We start from the raw sequence: 20,679 nt of genomic DNA on the forward strand, positions 1-20,679 counted from the left end.
TTTTTGAAATTTTAGTCAATTTGACCCTTTTTGGCCCCGCCCCTCAGGCCCCTGGGGGCTTAGGACTAAACCGGCATTTTGTTGACCTTTGTCCATGGAAGGTAAGGTCCCTGCAAAATTTCATTGAAATTGGTTCAGGGGTTTTGGAGAAGAAGATTTTTGAATTTTTAGTCAATTTGACCATTTTTGGCCCTGCCTATCAGGCCCCTGGGGGCTTGGGACTAAACCGGCCACTATTTTTGTTGACCTTTGTCCATGGAAGGTCCCTGCAAAATTTCATTGAAATTGGTTCAGGGGTTTTGGAGAAGAAGTCGCAAATGTAAATTGTTTACGGACGCACAACGGACGATGGACGACGGACAAAAGGCGATCGCAATAGGTCACTTGAGACTTTGTCTCAGGTGACCTAAAAAGTTGTTGGCGAACAAATTGAACAAAATGGACATAGACTGTTGATAAAACCTGACTATAAGGATTGAAAACACAAAATCTCGCATAATTTGGGCAAAAGTTGGTCAAAAAGATGATTAGCTTAAACAATGATAAGTGAAAATTGATAAGTAAAGATTGTGGGAAGCGAATCACATTTTGAATAACTTGGCCTGGATTACAGTTTTTCAAATGACTCTTAAACTGTTCACAAACCTGTGTTTCTATCACATCTCGGTCCGATATGTCCTCCGGGGTCACCTGTTGAACGTACTGTAATAGGATTCGTCCCGTGATGTCGGGAAAGTCGGTACACACTCGGTGGGTGAGCCGCGCCCCCATATCCACCAGATGCTTGACCACCTCATAATGCCCACCTGGAAGTAACGTAACGAAAAAAAATGAAATAAAAAATCCACCGTTTATTATGGCTTGCCATTAGATGTTATATAAAATGAATTATGAAATACATTTATCTGATGAATCAAGGTCAAACCAGTCTTGATGACTCAAACATGGTAAAGCAGTTGTTCAAATTATAAAATAAAATAAGTTTGTGTTTTTATTCAAGAAACAATTTGGACTGGTATTCATAACACCCCATTTTACGTTGATGAAGTGAACTTTCCAGTCAGTTATGTAAATATCTGACACTAAGTGATCAATACATGTTAAGTCTTTATTAACAGAGAACAATCTGTATTGTTCTTCTTGGGCAGACGGAGATTTTTTTTTTGTTGGGATTGAAAGTTGAAGGCCATAGAAGTTTGGCATGAGCTATGAAAGTCTTGTACCTGCACATGCTGCGAATATGGGTGTGTTGTCCCCGGAGTTGTCGAGGGACTGGATATAGGGCTTCGGTTGGTTGATGTCCATCCCAGGACAGTACCACATGCCCACGATGTCCTTGTTACCACCCGCACACGCTGCGTAGAGCAGACAACTCCGCACATCCTGTTCCCGGATCAGCTCTGAAAAACAACAACATCAATAATTAATCTAAAGTAACAAAACACAATCACACATACTGTGAACTGACGTTGCATGTTTAACAAATATTTAAAGTAAACGCTAACTTATTTTATTTGTCGAATAGCATGAACTTAGGAAAATTAAGTTGTAGAACTAATACATGTTTATTTAAATATAAAGTTGAATTATTTTAAAACAATTATGAAACAGGCATATTAATCACTCATGTTGGCCCCGCAGTTAGTGTGCAGGGGGTCTTAATGTGGGAGGAAACCGGAGTACCAGTATATATTTGAAGCAAACCATCAAACAAACTCAGCAAGGGCAGTAAGTACCAATTTCAACAACTTTGGTCTATCTTGGTCAGGGAACAGAACAAATAATCTTCCTTATTTGGGCAAATACTCAACATCAAGGCGAAATACAAGATAAAATTATAGTTAAACTAATATGTTTACAATTAAGCAAGGAAGGACATCCCTACTAAGTACATAATTTAATTTTTATAAATTATTTGTGATTGTCAACTTGTTACCAAGCAGTTTAGGCAGCGAGATATAAAACATATATGTTTTTTCTAATATAACTAGAAACTGAAGACAAAGTTAGACTATGCAGTAATTTAGCTCTCCTTATAATACTGGCACGATTTGCTCAGTAAAATTTTGGCATTACAAAGAGGTTTGGCAATAAATTGAAGGAGACATATGAATGAATCAATGAGGGAAAAAAGAAAAGAAAAAGAAAATGGGACTTTGAAATATGTTAAATATAAAAATAGCCATGAAGAAAATGAAATAAAGGAAATAGTATGTGTCAAGGTTCTTATGCTAATTGTAGTGCTGATGCCAGAAATAAAAGAAAACTGAATTTCACATCATTAATAAAACGGTGAAAAAAAAGTCAAAATTTTAAATTAAAATATCAAGACTAATTGTAGCAAATTTTAAACATTAAACCTTGCCAAAGCAATTAGGAATTTTAAGTACAATTTCATAAATTTAGGAATTTGGAAGCATAAACACACATATATTCATGAACTGATTTCCATCTTGCTAAGATTTATGTAACCATATCTGGTTAGTTCTAGTTAACACTGACCTAGTGGAATAAAACATTAGTTGATAATTGTCTCAGTCCATCAGAAAGAAGGTTGCCTTCGTGATATTTTGAATCAAACGGTTAAACAAAAAAACTGGGTCAGGGCCATTAGAGATTTTACTTTTGAAAAGTCTTGTAAAAACTGGCCACACAAAGTTTAGAAATAGTTGAAAATGTCAGGAATTGACCTTTGACCTAGAAGAATGAACATCACTGTGACTTAAATGTATTGCACTTCACACCTTTTGGATGATGCAAACATCTGTCATATTTCATTAAGATATCTTCAATAATTTAACATTTATTGCATGGACAAGATTTCAATGATTTTTTTTCACTCATTTGACCTTTGACCTAGCTAACCTAATTATAATGAACAGCACCCTATAGCTATCTGCCAGTTATGCAGGTATCCTTGAGGTTTCATTGAGATAAAAAGATATAAAAGACCAGAACCAGTAGAGCATGCATTAGTTCAACATGTATCTCTTTCATTTAAAGGGATTTTTTTTTTTTTATTTCAAATAGTATATTTAATTACATTGGCCCTGGAATGCTCAAACCATACCCTGGGAGATGGCACCCTTCATTAATTATAAGAAATTGAATTCCCTTTGCCTTGTTACACTTCATACCCAATTTAGTCAAAACCCTCCCATCTATTCTGGACTAGTAGTCTTTTAAAGGATAAGCTGAAGGACAGACAAGAGATGCAGTGCCCCGGCATAAATTCCCCTGGCCCTACAGGCCGAAAATTAGTCCAAAACAAAATACAAACCAAAACTCCAGAAATCATTAAGTAGTGTTATTAAGGAATGTAAGTAGGCTGAGTTTCCATGATCTTCTGATTGACTAGTCATGTGGTTACTCAGCCAAGCATTAGCTGTTAAAGTGACAGATTCACTGCTGAGGTTAAAATGCTAACGAGCCTGACTTTATCTTCGAAACATTCTCACCGAGTTGGGGAAGAGACTCATTTTTACAAGTGGACATACTTGGTTGGTAGGACAATAGGATGCGGATAATGTTGACATGTCCGCAGAGTGAGGACACATAAAACGGCGAGTTCTCCTGCCAGGCCTGCTCTCCCGCCTCAAGAATCTTAGCACCGTAATCCAGCAACACTTTCAAATTTTCAGGACAATTTTCAGAACATGCGACGTGTATAGGTCTCCCCTGGATTAGATAAAGTATCGAAAGAAAGAGTCATTTCAGAAATTTACGTTATTCTACTACATTCAATGGCTGATGAATGAAATTTAAGTGATTTTGGCATCCATTAAGTCATGAACCACAATTAATTTTTTTTTTTTTTAAAAATCTGCTTTTTATGTAAATACTTCAGGTAAAACATGTTTATAAGAAAACCTTGAACGGGAAGGCACAAAAGATATAAGTACCTTTTCATAGCCAACAGGACAGAGACGTAAGTTCATTAGAATAATATGTTGTTACAGGTTTTGAATTATTAAAATAAGAAGTTCTGGTAAGGAGACACAAATAATATTTTTATCAGCAATATTTGTATTACAAAGCATATGTACTTCCCATTGGCCAGATTTAATACAAGTGACAAGTTCTCAAAAACTCATTAAAGATGGTTTCCAGTAAAAAAAAATTTTTTTTTTTTAATAGAGCTTTAAGGGTACCGTAATACCCTACACTTTTACTGTTAACAAAACAGTTCTTTGATATTTTAAGACTTACCGGGTAATGTATGTTTCATTAAAATTTAACATAAAAATGTATAATATCAGTCAATATCACCAGTTTCATTATTACATCATATTCACAAATCACAGAAGTCCATACATGGTAATTTATAATAAACGAAAGTTTTTTGTAAACATGCTTCTATAAATGTAAGAAAATGCATATCCTTAAAATCGACCTTAAGGGATTATTGTCAATTGTTTGTAGAAGAGTTTCCAAAAGAATTTCACTTTTCATTGGTAAACAAACTGGAGGCTTTAGAAATGGCTGCATTACTAAAACTCTTAGCTGAGACCAAAGGCGAGTGGCTCAGATCCCCATTGACCTTTGAGTCTATATATGAACACTGAATAGCAGGATATTTCCCCTTTAAACGTCTAGGTCACGAAATTCTAATCCATGTAACTGGTAAATTAAATTTGCTATTTTTTAGTCAAAATCACAAAAATTTAATGCCGCACAAATAACCCATTAAACATCATGCATACCATGCCACTGTGCCATGTAGGCCCTTTAACTATATACCCCGCGAATAGATAATTGGGTCACAGCAACTTCCTTCAATCAAAGTTGTTTGAGGTTGGGTGATGATAATTAACACTACTTATGTTAAATGTCCAATACCTACTTTTGAAATATATTTTTTTTTCTATAAAATTTGCATAATAAACTACAGTAAACTTACACGATTTTCACAAAAAAGGTTGACGTTGATTCCTAAGTGTAGAAGTGCTTTGATGAACTGTTCATTTATATCCTTTTTACTACACAGGAAGTGAAGCAACGGCATCCCCTCGCCAAACACTGAGTCATTTAGAACCAGAAGAGAATCCCTTTCACCCGGCCCCTCCTCTGCTCCCTCCACATCACTGAGCAGGTCCAGAAATGTCTGTAGGTCACCATCTTCTACTGCCTGAGTGAAGACACCCGGGTCAAAAGTTTCTGGAAAATATCAAACAAATCACATATTAAACTGAATCTAATGAGGTGGGGAGGCGGTAGAGGTTGGGAGGGGGTAGAGGTGGGGAGGGGTAGAGGTTGGGAGGGGGTAGAGGTTGGGAGGGGAAGAGGCGATGAGAGGGTAGAGGTTGGGAGGGGGTAGAGGTGGGGAGGGGTAGAGGTTGGGAGGAGGTAGAGGTGGGGAGGGTTTAGAAGTAGAGGTGGGAAGGGGGTAGAGATGGGGAGGGGGTAGAGGTTGGGAGGGTAGAGGTGGGGAGGGGGTAGAGGTGGGGAGGGATAGAAGTTGGGAGGGTGGTAGAGGTTGGGAGGGGGTAGAGGTTACTTTGATTGGCTTTTTTACTGAGCTTACTATATAAGTGTAATAAATTGCTGTTATGCTGATAAACTACTGTAACTATTGTTTATGTTCAAAACAAACTTAGCATTTATTATCTCAATCCAAATACTATACGTGTGGTCTACAATGATATAATCCATGCCTCTTATAATTTTATTCCCCATCTCTCTTTTTTTTACTAGAGAATAGTGGCAATTTCCAAACAAGAGGCCCAATGGGCCTGAATTGCTCACCTGGTATTAATCCCACACTTGTAATATTAAAAGTGGACTAAAATACAGCTACAGGCAGAATATCAGTGTTTGATTCATAAGAACCTATTAAAAGATTTAAACATATGACGCCTGTGACCTTGAATGTCAAACAAGGACATTAGGTTGAACAGAGTTTAAAGTCTTCGAACCCAGCATGCTTTTGGCAAAATATCATAACCCTGGACCTATTGGTTATACAGAACAAGTCATTTAAAGATTTAAACATATATTGACCACTGTGACCTTGAATATGGGCAAAGGTCATTCATTTTGACAAAATTGGTAGCCCTTCATCCCAGCATGCTACTGGCCAAATATCATTATCCTAGGCCTCTTGGTTATTAAGAAGAAGTTGTATAAAAGTTTTAAACATATTTGACCCCAGTGACCTTGAATATAATTTAAGACCATTCATTCGAACAAACTTGGTATATCTTCATCCCAGCATGCTACTGGCCAAATAGCATCATCCTAGACCTCTTAGTTATTCAGAAGAAGTTGTATAAAGATTTTTTAAGACAATTGACCCCTGTGACCTTGAATATGAGTCAAGGTCATTTATTTGAACAAACTTGGTAGCCCTTCATCCCAGCATGCTACTTGCCAAAAATCATCACTCTGGGCATTTTGGTTATTGAGAAGAAGTTGTTTAAAGTTTTTAACATATTTGACCCCTGTGACCTTGAAAATAGGTGAAGGTCATTTATTTGAACAACCTTGGTAGCCCTTCATCCTAGTTTGCTTCTGGCCAAATATCATCACCCTAGACCTTTTGGTTATTAAGAAGAAGTTGTTTAAAGTAAATTATTGACAGACGACGGACGGAGGGACGACAGACGACGGACGGACAGACGACGGACGTTGCACCATTGCATCAGCTCACTTGGCCCTTCAGGCCAGGTAAGCTAAAAATGTTGTATGATTGCCCTGCTGTCATAGTAATATAACTGTAATATACTTACAGCCTACGAAGAGTGCATTGAATTGAGAAATCATATAAATAAGCACAAAATTACACTTAGCTCACAAATGTTTCTATATAGATTATAGATATATAGAATTTGTAGATTTTAGAAACATTGTCAATGCAAAAATGTCCACGACATAACTAGAACACTGACAGGTCAGTAAGGGCCACGTCTTGTGGCAATATATCCCCCATAATCATCAAGAAGCAATCTGCCCATATAGCTGAGCTTGACGTTTGACATTTGGACTTCAAAAAGAATCGCAAGGAAGCAAAATATACATTTTACATGTACTATGATGTGAGTCTTGTTTCCTTCCACCTCCATATTTGCTGAGCTAACAGAAATGTAAATACTGATGCAATACTCATTTGTTAGCTTTGATTTGTTTTATTTCACCTTATATACCTCATCCATCAAGAGCCAAGGTCAAAGCCAGAGATCCACTTTGTCTTTGACCTTTGGACCCAAATGACCATGACCATTAACCCAGTGACCCTGATCTTTGGTCAGTTGACTTATTCTTTAATTCCGACCAACTTTGCTTCATAATATCATAACAAAATGTTCATCAGTGAAAAATACAAAACTTGACCTTGACCCTTTAGACCCTGTAAGTTGGACCTAAGGTCAGTTGACTCTGTGTTAAGATCTGAACAAGTTTGCTACATAATAATATAAAATGACCTTGACCTTAAGTCAGTTGACTCCTTTTTAAATTCGGACCAACTTTGCTTCATAATGTCATAACAAAATGTTCATCAGTGAAAAGATACAAAATTTAACCTTGACCTTTGACCCAATGACCTTGCATTTGGTCAGGTTGACTCCTTGTTTAATTCTGAGCAGCATTGCTTCAAAGTGTCATACCAAAATGTTCACCAGTGAAAATATACAAAATTTAGCCTTGACCTTTGACCCAATGACCTTGACATTTGGTAAGGTAAACTCCTTGTTTGATTCTGATCAATTTTGCTTCATAATGTCATAACAAAATGTTCATGAGTGAAAATATGCAAAATTTGACCTCGACCTTTGAAACTAATGACCTCGACCTTTGACCTTGACTTTTTTCCTCAATGTGTATTTTTGTAAACTGAACATATTGACCAAGTTTCATGTACATCGGTCAATAAATACCAAATTTATCAGCCAGGAACAAAATTTGTGGACAGACAGACAGACAGACAGAGTGATTACTATAGGGCACCCGTATCTCCGATACGGGGCCCTAATTAGTTTAAAGGGTCACAAGACAAACTGATTTCCATACGCGAAAATTTCCACACATGAGAATTTCTACTTTTACAGTATTTCAGACACAAACATAATATATAATACAAAAACACTGTAGCACATAAGTATAGACACAGACAAGCAATAATTTTACCCAGGGTCGTCCCCTCATAAACAATGTATTGACAATAATTTTACCCAGGGTCGTCCCCTCATAGACAATGTATTTACAATAATTTTACCAAGGGTCGTCCCCTCATAAACAATGTATTTACAATAATTTTACTCAGGGTCGTCCCCTCATAAACAATGTATTTACAATACTTTCACCCAGGGTCGTCCCCACATAAACAATGTATTGACAATAATTTTACCCAGGATCGTCCCCTCATAAACAATGTATTTACAATAATTTTTCCCAGGGTCGTCCCCTCATAAACAATGTATTTACAATAATTACAATAATTTTACCCAGGGTCGTCCCCTCATAAACATTACCCAGGGTCGTCCCCTCATAGACAATGTGTTTACAATAATTTTACCAAGGGTCGTCCCCTCATAAACAATGTATTTACAATACTTTCACCCAGGGTCGTCCCCACATAAACAATGTATTGACAATAATTTTACCCAGGATCGTCCCCTCATAAACAATGTATTTACAATAATTACAATAATTTTACCCAGGGTCGTCCCCTCATAATCAATGTATTTACAATAATTTTACCCAGGGTCGCCCTCTCATAAACAATGTATCTACAATAATTTTACCAAGGGTCGTCCCCTCATAAACAATGTATTTACAATAATTACAATAATTTTACCCAGGGTCGTCCCCTCATAATCAATGTATTTACAATAATTTTACCCAGGGTCGTCACCTCATAAACAATGTATTTAGAATAATTTTACCCAGGGTCGTCCCCTCATAAACATTACCCAGGGTCGTCCCCTCATAGACAATGTATTTACAATAATTTTACCCAGGGTTGTCCCCTCATAAACAATGTATTTACAATAATTACAATAATTTTACCCAGGGTCGTCCCCTCATAATCAATGTATTTACAATAATTTTACCCAGGGTCGTCACCTCATAAACAATGTATTTAGAATAATTTTACCCAGGGTCGTCCCCTCATAGACAATGTGTTTACAATAATTTTACCAAGGGTCGTCCCCTCATAAACAATGTATTTACAATACTTTCACCCAGGGTCGTCCCCACATAAACAATGTATTGACAATAATTTTACCCAGGGTCGTCCCCCCATAAACAATGTATTTACAATAATTTTACCCACGGTCGTCCCCTCATAAACAATGTATTTACAATACTTTCACCCAGGGTCGTCCCCACATAAACAATGTATTGACAATAATTTTACCCAGGATCGTCCCCTCATAAACAATGTATTTACAATAATTTTACTCAGGGTCGTCCCCTCATAAACAATGTATTTACAATACTTTCACCCAGGGTCGTCCCCACATAAACAATGTATTGACAATAATTTTACCCAGGGGCGTCCCCTCATAAACAATGTATTTACAATAATTACAATAATTTTACCCAGGGTCGTCCCCTCATAGACAATGTATTTACAATAATTTTACCCAGGGTCGTCCCCCTCATAAACAATGTATTTACAATAATTTTACCCAGAGTCGTCCCCTCATAAACAATGTATTTACAATAATTACAATAATTTTACCCAGGGTCGTCCCCTCATAATCAATGTATTTACAATAATTTTACCCAGGGTCGTCACCTCATAAACAATGTATTTAGAATAATTTTACCCAGGGTCGTCCCCTCATAAAAAATGTATTTACAATAATTTTACCCAGGGTCGCCCTCTCATAAACAATGTATCTACAATAATTTTACCAAGGGTCGTCCCCTCATAAACAATGTATTTACAATACTTTCACCCAGGGTCGTCCCCACATAAACAATGTATTGACAATAATTTTACCCAGGATCGTCCCCTCATAAACAATGTATTTACAATAATTTTACCCAGGGTCGTCCCCTCATAAACAATGTATTTACAATAATTTTGTGATCCTGTTTAGAGATCCGACACAAGTTTATTGCCGCAGTAAAATAATTGAATATCATTTGAGAGTTAACATTAGCAAACAACATCAGAAGCATTGTAATCAAATGTGAAATTAGACGACGAAATCAAAGGGCAAAATTAACATTCAGGGCAAACATGGATTTCACAGCAAAAGATTTTGGCAATATTTTCTCAGTATATATACAGTACCAGTATATTGATTCAGGCATCAAAACCTTTTTTCAGGTGGTAATTTCACATTGGGTATCAAATATTACTTATTTCTTTAAGAAAAATATGTATGTTATTCAATAAACATTCTTTTATACAGAATTTTTAAAGATGCATTAAAAATATACTTGCAAGGAGCTGAGATATTTAATTCACCCAACTTTACAACCCGACTGCATGGTAAACCCAATTATAACACTGTTGCTTGAATGACTTTGCAGAAAAGTTTCACAAAAAGTTAACAAGTAAAATATCTAAAACATACATTTTCCAATTGAAATTTAAACAGTTCTGCACCCACCATTCATCTATATCCAATTTCAAAAGTCATGTCAATGTTCAATTTAAACATCTTGTATATAGCACTGTGCGTACAGGGCAGTAAGTAAGTAAGTAATATAGCAGTTGGTCAAGAATGTCCATGCTAGCAGTGACCAGTATAAATGGCCCTGTTGTCTCACACTCCCTATACACAGGTGCTTGTACTGTTCAATATGCAATATTATGTCATATTTCACGTCTTATAATCACTATTTTGCATTGCGTAATAAAGCCATGGTTATTCAGTCACCCAAACCTACTTCTTGTTGCATTATTTCCGACCTAAACAGGTATTAATTAAACTTGTAATTGATAATTAACAGTATTGTTTAAATACAATGGAGGTAACTTAAGCAACGTCTTTAAACTGACTGGAATACAGAGCAATGTAGATCACAATCAATCACAGTCATACTAAGTCATTGATATGCGGTGACGAACACATAAAAGAAAACTGTTCCGTGTGATTCAAAAGTTGCAATCAAGAAAATTGCCAGATTACCTCCCTTTTAGAAAATGCTTTTGGTTAAGTGACATGTATGCTAGTTTTTGTATGGGAATATAGATTAGCAGGTAACATAACAAACATGTCAATATGCTATTTCAAAGGATCCTTACAATCAAAACCACATTTTAAATGTCTGTCAACCTCTGTTGGCGATCTTGTTCGATTTAAATAGAAACAAAAAATACATGTGCACTGGGTGATGATCAATATTCCTTTTGTGGTTAAGTGACTTGCCAATTTTGACAAAGCTTACAACTTACTAATTAAGCCATGAAAGAAAAACACTTGGTCATATGTAAACAAGCATTCTGTGGGTATTGATGAATCAATACATTTCCCCTTCCGGCGCCCCCAACAGATACTGCAAACAAGATTATTGCAAGCATCGATGTTTTCAAAAGATTTTCCGGAGGTACACAGTAAATACATTGTGGACCAATCTAATGCCCTTACTTTCACCATGTCCTGTATTGATGTATCTGTTATATTCTATAGGTGAAGCAGGTATATACAGATGCTGTACACCTAAGGCAAGCATTGAGGAAGTTTGATTTGTATAGAATGTGAACTTTTTACCCAATTTAGGATAAAACAACACTAAATGTTCGGTTTAACACGAATGTGATGATGATGATGATGATGATGATGATGTTGATGAATAAGCAGAACAGTGACTGTTGTCGCTGGCGAGGCCAAAACATGGAACATTGTTAACATCTATAAATACAAACAAATTCTAAAAATAAATATGGTGGCTCAGTGGTGAAGGTCTGAGCCATTACAAAACTTTAACCCAAACTTTGACCTGCAGATTTTGGCCAAGATAGTTAAATCCAAAACATGTCAAGATTTAAAGAAAAAAATAAGATTATTTTTCCACTTTCACTAAACAACATTAATGCTAGACGCCTTAAGAACCTCTGTACATAAAATCAGCATCCTAACACTATTAGTTAGTGAACGGTGAGCCATTACGAAACTTTAACTCAAACTTTAACCTCTACAAAACATTACAGCTAGACGCCTAAAGAACCTCTGTACATAAAATCAGCATCCCAACACTATTATTAGGTGAACAGTGAGCCATTACGAAACTTTAACTCAAAGTTAAACCTGCAGATTTTGGCCAAGATACTAAAGTCCAAACAATGTCAAAAATTAAAAAAAAAGAAAAAGAAAAAAATCAATCCACAGCATTAATGCTAGACCCCTATTAAAGAACCTCTATGCAAAGAATCAGCATCCTAACATCATTATTTTAAGCGAATGGTAAGCCATTACAAAACTTTAACCTAAACATTAAGGCCATAATAAATTATTTGCTAGATTCTCATCCCCGCCCGCCCCCTCTTTGAGGCCCCGCCCCAATTTTTTTTATTTGCGAAAAAAAAACGAAAAATACAAAATCCGGATTTTTTTCCCGTTTTCTGCTTCAAAAATTAGTTTTATATTATTAATTTCCGGTTGTGGAAAACTCGTCGTCTGCAAGTTGGTTTTTGTAATTCTAAAGCTGAAACGGCAACTTGCCGTTCTTAAAGATTGGTATGGTTGTTCAGTAGCCGATACTAAAACAAGTATTTTGCTACTGAACAAGTCTTTCATGAATTAGCCGAAGGAACAATTGACAAATCTGCGCCCGTCGAGTGTGGGAACAGGGCCGTTGTGTCGGCCGGTAAATCGAAAGTGGAACTGACCTAGTGTGATGGCGCATGTACGGTGGGGGAAGTGGTGTCGTACCTCGGAGCTTATTTAGAATTTAATATTGATGCTGATACAGAAGAGCAGTCGGCAACTGCCAGTGCGAAATCCGACGCATTTACAATTTTAATGTCGGGATTTTCTAAAGCAACACATCTACCGGCAAAGCATGGGAACGTCGTAAATGACAAACTGGGAATGTACAATGATATAATCGACTGGTTACACGATCAGAAAGTTGGATTTATCAGTACAAATACGGAAACAATTCCATTCTTTTCTTTCCTCACACTGCAAAATCAGGCATTATATGTTCTGTGTCAAAAAGTGTGGGAAGACAACCTGCATTCTTTGTAAACGACCAAACTTACCTGCAGATAATTTTGAAGGTCTTCACTTTCTGCCAGACCCAGAACCTGATACTGGTGACAAGTACAAGTCCTTCGATCAGTTATATGGACACGAAACTAGTGAAAAGCACAGGCCCACACTAGGACACAAGCCAGGTCCTGGGCATGGTATGCTATTCTCACCCACCACCCAAACTGCTTAAAATGTTGAAATGGTGATATACTGTTCTGAATGTGACAAGCCTCGTGTTCTCTACTGCAAGCATGTTGTAAGAGAAAAGAAAAGAAAGCTAAGGAATTGCAAACTATGTTGGGCGATTTGTCGTACACGTGTGGTTCTGATTTTGCTGATGTAGAAACTGAACAAGAAAATGTGTTAAAATCAGTGTTTGTAAGAAAAAATCTGACATGTGATGGGCCAGTTGAACTGGCCTATTTCTCTGCTGGTTTCTAAGCAGTATGCTTCCATTGTGGTACAGATGACAATGTGGCTACATCTGAGGAAAACTACCCTATATGCCAGAACTGTTTGGTCAATGGCAATGTCACTGTAATTAAAAGAGGACGATNAAGGTAACCGACGGACAACTGACAGACAGACAGACGCAGACAAAACCTATAGTCCCCCTGCTTTCATCGGTAGGGGACTTATAATAATGAAGGATAGAATGTCCAACCCTTTGGTACAACATTTATGTTCAAAAACCTTGGCAGGCCTTGAATTTTGCCCAAAATTCTGTACCGTTGGATGAGTCATTTCCATCCCACATATATATACATACATACATATGATAGTCATATATGAAGGTCCATCGTAACATGGTCCAAGTTTCCCATCACAAATCTGGTATTATTCAACATACCTGAAGATGTAGGGTTTTTACAAGACAAAATACTGTAATCAAGGATTGCTCATTTTTGAATCTCTGGTAACAAAAATATTGAGGAAAGATTTGTTACGATAGGAGATTATCACTTCGTAGCAAAGCTTTGGGCTGCAACAGATTTATTTTGGTATCTAGGGAGATTAGCTCCAAGTAAGGAACAAGAGGCCCAATGGGCCTGCATCGCTCACCTGGTATTAATCTCACAAGTGTAACCTTAAAAGTGGTATAAAATAAAGCTAGAGGCAACATATCAGTGTCTTGACTTCAAGTCATTCAGAAGAACCTGTCAAACGATTAAAACACATTTGACCCCTGTGACCTTGAAAGTAAAACATGGACATTAAGTTGAACAAACTTCATAGCCCTTCCTCCCAGAATGCAACCAAATATCACCACCTTATACCTTTTGTTTATTAAGAAGATGACTTTTAAAGATTTATGCACTATGGACCATGAAAGTGTATCAAGGTTATTCACATCAACAAGCAATCACCCTGTATGCTTTGGTTATTCAGAAGAAGTCGTTTAAAGATTTCAACATATCTGACCCCTGTGACCTTGAATATGACCAAAGGTCATTCATTTGAACAAACTTGGTAGCTCTTCATGCCAACATCCTTCTGGCCAAATAGCTTCACCCTGGACCTTTTGGTTATACAGAAGAAGTTGTTTAAAGGTTTTTAAGACAATTGATCCCTGTGACCTTGAATATGGGCAAAGGTCATTCATTTGAAAACACTTGTTAGCCCTTCATGCCAACATCCTTCTAGCCAAATATCGTCACCCTGGACCTTTTGGTTATACAGAAGAAGTCGTTTAAAGGTTTTTAAGACAATTTACCCCTTTGACCTTGAATATGAGTGAAGGTCATTCATTTGAATAAACTTTTAAGCCCTTCATCCCAACATCCTGCTGACCAAATATCATCACCCTAGGCCTCTTGGTTATTCAAAAGAAGTTGTATAAAGGTTTTAAACAAATTTGACCCGTGACCTTGAATATAAGTCAAGGTCATTCAAATTAACAAACTTGGTAGCCCTTTATCCTAGTTACTTGCCAAATATCATTATCCTAGGCCTTTTAGTTATTCAGGAGAAATTGTTTAAAGATTTTTTAAGACAATTGACCCTTGTGACCTTGAATATGGGCAAAGGTCATTCATTTCAACAAACTTGGTAGCCCTTTACGCCAACATCCTTCTGGCCAAATATCATCACCCTGGACCTTTTGGTTAAACAGAAGAAGCTGTTTAAAGGTTTTCAAGATAATTGACCCCTGTGACCTTGAAAAAAGTCAGTCATTCAAATTAACAAACTTGGTAGCCCTTTATCCTAGCATGTTACTTGCCAAATATCATTATCCTAGGCCTCTTAGTTTGTTTGTTTTTTAAGACAAGAGGTTGGGCCAGGTGAGCTAAAAAATGATTTTCCTGTTAATTTTATCTTATTTCCTGTACAGTTATACGGTACTTAAACAATTCTGAGTTGCAGGTGCTTTTTTGGGAGTTTGAACATTTTGATATTATACCCAGTAATGCTGCAGGAAAGTATTTCTGTGGTAAATATCATAAATGGAAGCACAGCTATATAGGTAAATTCCCTGCTTTATAATTTAACAATCCTGAGATCGAATCTGCATGGCATACGAAAAATAAAATTATTCTATATTCCTTTTTGTATAACTTGTTGGTACAGTAAATGGGCAAGAAATTACATTTCAGAAAAAAAGTCAAAGAAATTGGATCTCTTCTTTTTGAAGATACAATACAGAGTGATGGGTATCTCTAGATCTACCTTAACGAAAATTACAAGCAGACTGGGAGGTCACAGGAGTTCAAAGGTGGCATCTGTGCTTGATCGAGTCAGTGCTAAGTTTTTGTTACACCTATAAAACCAACATTCACCGATCCTTGTTTTTTTTAGAGTTAAATGCCGATCTGACTACAAAAAGAATGACCTTTTCAAAGTTTCAGTAAAATATTTCTGGCCTGTGTGTAGGATTAGGGTAGAGAGGACTTAAATGAATAATTACGTGCACAAGTATGAGACACAAAGACATAAACATTTTAGATTTGAATTGATATGATTTATAATCCTAACTTTCCAAGTATGTCTCATATATCCCTGCACCACTGTCAAAAACTAAAACTATACATTCAAAACTGTTTTTACCAGCATGACTAATTAGCTTTGATGAATAATTATTGAAAAGAAAAACCTTGTGGGACGTACTTTAAGTGGAAAATGGAGAATTGCTCAAACCAACTTTTCTCTCACTCAAGACAAGTGATAATGATGATATTAATATTTAGCTTGAAGTATCTACAAAATTCTACAAAATCATGAACAAAATGTGATTATTTATCAATTTATTACTCGAGCAAGAAAATGGGCTTCAATGAGCACAGATTATGAGTTTGAGCATGAGAATGTTTTTTATGAATACTGAGCACCAGGACTTCAAACCATTGCTGTCACTCTAGCTGTCATTAAGATACTTGGTCAACAGAAGTGTCACAGACCATCTATAGGAGAGAAGGTTACTTAAAATATATATAAAAAGAGATCATGGTGACAGGTGCGGTGGCGGATTCAGAGGGGGTTTTTGGACTTCAGGAAACACCCCCACCCAGAGAATTTTCTTTAAAAATCATGTATTTTCACCATTTTTCTCAATTTCCCCCCACTTGGAACACACACACCCTGGAAATTTGGAAACCCCCCTAGATAGGTCTCTGGATCCGTCACTGCAGGCGTAGTGGGACAGGACTCCTATAAGTACAAACATGAGGTTGAACACAATACAGGAATGTATTTTTGGCATTTAGCATTCATCAACAGTCATGTTTTTAAGAAAAGAAGTTAGCAAATACTGAATGCTTCCATGTACTATAGCAGTGTTCTCAATTTCCTCATTGATTTGAGAACAAAGCACAATGTGTGATAAAGGAATACACAAGATAAATGTATGATATAATAGACCAGTTATAGTCAGTTTCATATTATTAGTTTCATAATTACCTGAGTTCATTTATTTTAGATTTTTACCTGCGTTAAATTTCCTAGACATTTTTTTCATCTTGTCTTATGTGATGGCCACATGGGCTTATTGCAGGATTAATAAACTTTCAGGTAACTTCAAAACCTTAGACGGCACAGGTACCCACAGGTAAACTGCAAAGGTAAAACCTAGGTAGACTGCTCTGAGATAAACTATAATCATTTTAACAATTTTCGTCTCTGAATTTTTTCTTAAAAGTGGGAAAGTAATTATGAGGATCCATTTACATCATAAGGATCTGTAGCCGGGTTTTTTATAACAAGAAGAAGAATTTAGGCATATTACTAGCATATAAGCTCAACTCATTGAGAGCAAAATCATTTATACCAGTATTTCGTACCCATTAAAATATATAGGGATGACAAAAACATTCTATATGTGTATTAACATTATAGTTATACTTATGATAAAATACCTATAAAAGCAAACTAAATTAAATTCCCTCAGATTTTTTTAAAATTGTTAATTGACTGATGATATGGCACTAAGACAGACAGTGGTGAAGTCACGATTTCTTACAGGGAGATTAACTCATTCACCCCTGAAGACACATTTGAACTCTCCCAATTCAAAAGTTGGAATAGTTCATTATGAAATTTCAGGGGCAAATGTTTATAAACTTTGTACCTCCATCTCAACACGCGTTTTGGAGTCTCACTCTCACAAATGAGAAGTGAAATTTACATAATGGTGGACAGGCAGTTACTGACCCATAAAAGCCCCTTCCACTTACAGTACATGATATTAAGCAGAACATGACATAAGCAGAATATGTGTTTTCCTGGCGTTTTATCAGCTGTCAAAACCCTGAAGTAACCATGTATTAAAACATCCAAGTGATGTGGTTCTAAACAAGAAGATTGTTTAATACAGATATTTCGTAACTATATTCATTCATATTATTGACAGTGAAATAATGACTTTTTATTTTATTGAAATATATTGTTAAAACACTTGATATATTTGAAATAATTTAACACTCAACTTCATTTTCTTCCTTCTGAGTTTCTTCGTAATTCTTTATCTGATGTGTATTAAATGCAAATAAAGCAATGATCAAAATATAATTTATCGCCAGTACAATGATAAGTTATCACAAATATCCTATCACATGTCAATGGCCCCGATAAAATGATGTGATGTGATTGGAGGTTCTTTTTATTCCACGAACCTGATAAAGTGATGTTAATTTCATGATGCTTCTTGACGGATATGAACTTTGATCAACAGTGAGAAAAGAGAACAGATAATATGGTATACTATATAAACGAATGAGTCACAGGTACAAGTGTAGTAGGACAAAACAAGAGGCCAATGGGTCTTGTCAGTCACCCGAGTTAAAATACAATGTCACCTGTTGTGACGAGACAGGGAATAAAACTGATGGTTTAATTTCTGATCAGAAGTTGAAAATGGGATTTCTGATGCAAGACGGACGACAGTCATGATTGATAGATTGATTGATTGATTTGTTTTACGTCCGCTTCACTACTGAGTAGTTTGGTTATCCAGCAGACGAAGAAAAGACAGGAAAATGGGATAAAGTAAGGAGTGAAGGAATAGAAAAGGGAGACACAGGATGGCAGACACAGGACAATTGAGTGACTCAGGTGACCTAAAAAGAGCCTCCTTGCATATACAATGAAATATGATGGTAAATCAACAGGTCCAGTACACTCTGCCGATTTAGCTATAGCTATAAAGACCTATATAGCTACAGAATGTATATACACCTATGAATTATAGCTGTATTGAGCTATATTTTCTCAGATTTCAAATTTCATTAAATTAAAGCAAAGTCGCATAAAACAAAAAGGTTGATGGTAATGTTGACTACAAAAAGCATACATTAAGATGTTTATTTTTATTTTTCATAAATGTCAAATTTCCGATTTCTTTACATCATTTTTTTTTTAAAAGAATACTTATATTTAATGTCTTTTGTTATCAACCTAATGATACAATCTTCTTTTAAATGCAACTTTGTTCCGTTTTCCTTAAAAAAGAAAATCACTTGAAAATAGCTCAAAAGACCTATTTCAGATAGGTCAATAGAGCTATTATAGGTCTTTACAGCTATATAGCTCAATCGGCAGAGTGTACTGGACCTGATCAAAGAGAGTGACAAAAATCTCATTTTAATGCAAAAAGGTCAAGCCTGGACAAATTTAATAATGACAGGAAAAAAAATCCTGGATGGTCATTTCGGGAACAAGCAGTAGTAAAATTTATTTAAATGATATCAATGAAATGTGCTTGCGGTCAACGTTGCTGAACTAGTGAGTGTCCCGTGTCTTGGCCTGGGGAATCCCATGTGACCAATGCACCTTCTCTAACCACCCCACTGGGTCACCCATCTTTGCTAGCCAAGGAAAATGATCCAGTACGCGTACCGGTATCATATGGTCTCCCTTCAGTATAGGTAGCAGGGGCCCAAAAAAAATTGTACCTATTTTTTGCTAAAAAACATAAAATAATTGTGAAATGCACTAATGTAACGGTTCCTGACTTGGAGCAGGTATATTTTATATGACGATAGTTTTTTTTTTTTTTTTTTTTTTTTTTTATGTGTAAGTACAGTTTTACACAGCAGTACAGGGAACTATAAATTAACATAATGAACTTATACTGCACCTGGTGTGATGTCCATGTCAGCAAGCAGCGTTCACATACATACAGGGATAGTCTTCTTGTCAGCCAGTTCTTGATCACGTTTATCTGCAAATTCCCAGGATAAAATGTAGGTATAAGATAAATATCTAGTGTTTGTATTATCACATCTACAGCTAGGTAGGTGTACTTGGTAATAAAAGAGTTATCTATTGAGCTATTATTGTCAATTACCACATACATGTATATACAAACATTGATGTGGAGCATACATCAGCGCTAACACCTCTCAGAATTCAGATATAAGTTTAAACAATCCAGTGAGACAAAAAAAAACAACTACAGGTATTACTGGTAAATATAAACTTTTTCTATTTTACAACCATTAATTATCAACTCATTCACCCCTAAAGACACATTTGAACTCTTCCAATTCAATGGTTGAAATAGTTCATTATAAAATTTCAGGGGTGAATGAGTTAAATAATTTTTTCCAACTGATATTATGCATTCTTGTCAGCCCAAGTGAAGCGTGTAGGGAGTCTTAATGTGGGAGGAAACCTCCAGTTACAGAGGTTTAAGTTTCCCACAGGTAAACCCACATGGTTGGGCGGGTGACCCAATACCTTTTTAGTCAAATGGAGCAATCAAACCCAGGCCCTCTTGGTGATAGAGAAGTGTGCTATCCATTGGATTACCCAACCACCCCAAAAAATATATATTATATCTATGCACACTGTATATTACTATAATACTAAAATGTATGGAAGTAAATACTAATTCTAATGTTGAGGTTCTTCTAACACTTGAAGCACAACAAAATGTTGTTTATATTTCCATAAAATGTGTATCATTTTAAAGATTAAGATTTCTTCTTTTCAATTATGATCATTAACCTGATGACAAGATGTTTTCAGGTCTCATTACTGAAAACAAATTTAGATTATGTCGGCAGGTATTTTTTTTTTTTTTGGGGTG

The 20,679-nt window shown here is 36.1% G+C and overlaps 1 protein-coding gene across 5 annotated transcripts in view; it reads right to left on the reverse strand.

The window, feature by feature from the left end:
* Nucleotides 1-20,679, reverse strand: part of LOC110460158 (leucine-rich repeat serine/threonine-protein kinase 1-like) — a 66,097-nt gene that overhangs the window by 34,927 nt on the left and 10,491 nt on the right. For 4 of the 5 annotated variants that reach the window (XM_021512899.1, XM_021512898.1, XM_021512900.1 and 1 more), the window contains exons 2-6: nucleotides 19,726-19,809; nucleotides 4,901-5,157; nucleotides 3,498-3,678; nucleotides 1,224-1,400; nucleotides 646-806 (exon numbers count right to left, since the gene is read on the reverse strand). In XM_021512899.1, the coding sequence (XP_021368574.1) occupies nucleotides 646-806; nucleotides 1,224-1,400; nucleotides 3,498-3,678; nucleotides 4,901-5,157; nucleotides 19,726-19,741 (792 nt within the window). In that variant the 5' untranslated portion in view covers nucleotides 19,742-19,809. Of the gene's footprint in view, nucleotides 1-645; nucleotides 807-1,223; nucleotides 1,401-3,497; nucleotides 3,679-4,900; nucleotides 5,158-19,725; nucleotides 19,810-20,679 lie in introns of those variants that run through there. The other variant, XM_021512902.1, reaches the window with a different exon arrangement.

The sequence above is a fragment of the Mizuhopecten yessoensis genome, unplaced genomic scaffold, assembly GCF_002113885.1.
Source record: "Mizuhopecten yessoensis strain PY_sf001 unplaced genomic scaffold, ASM211388v2 scaffold10331, whole genome shotgun sequence".
Classification (NCBI taxonomy): Eukaryota; Metazoa; Mollusca; class Bivalvia; order Pectinida; family Pectinidae; genus Mizuhopecten; species Mizuhopecten yessoensis.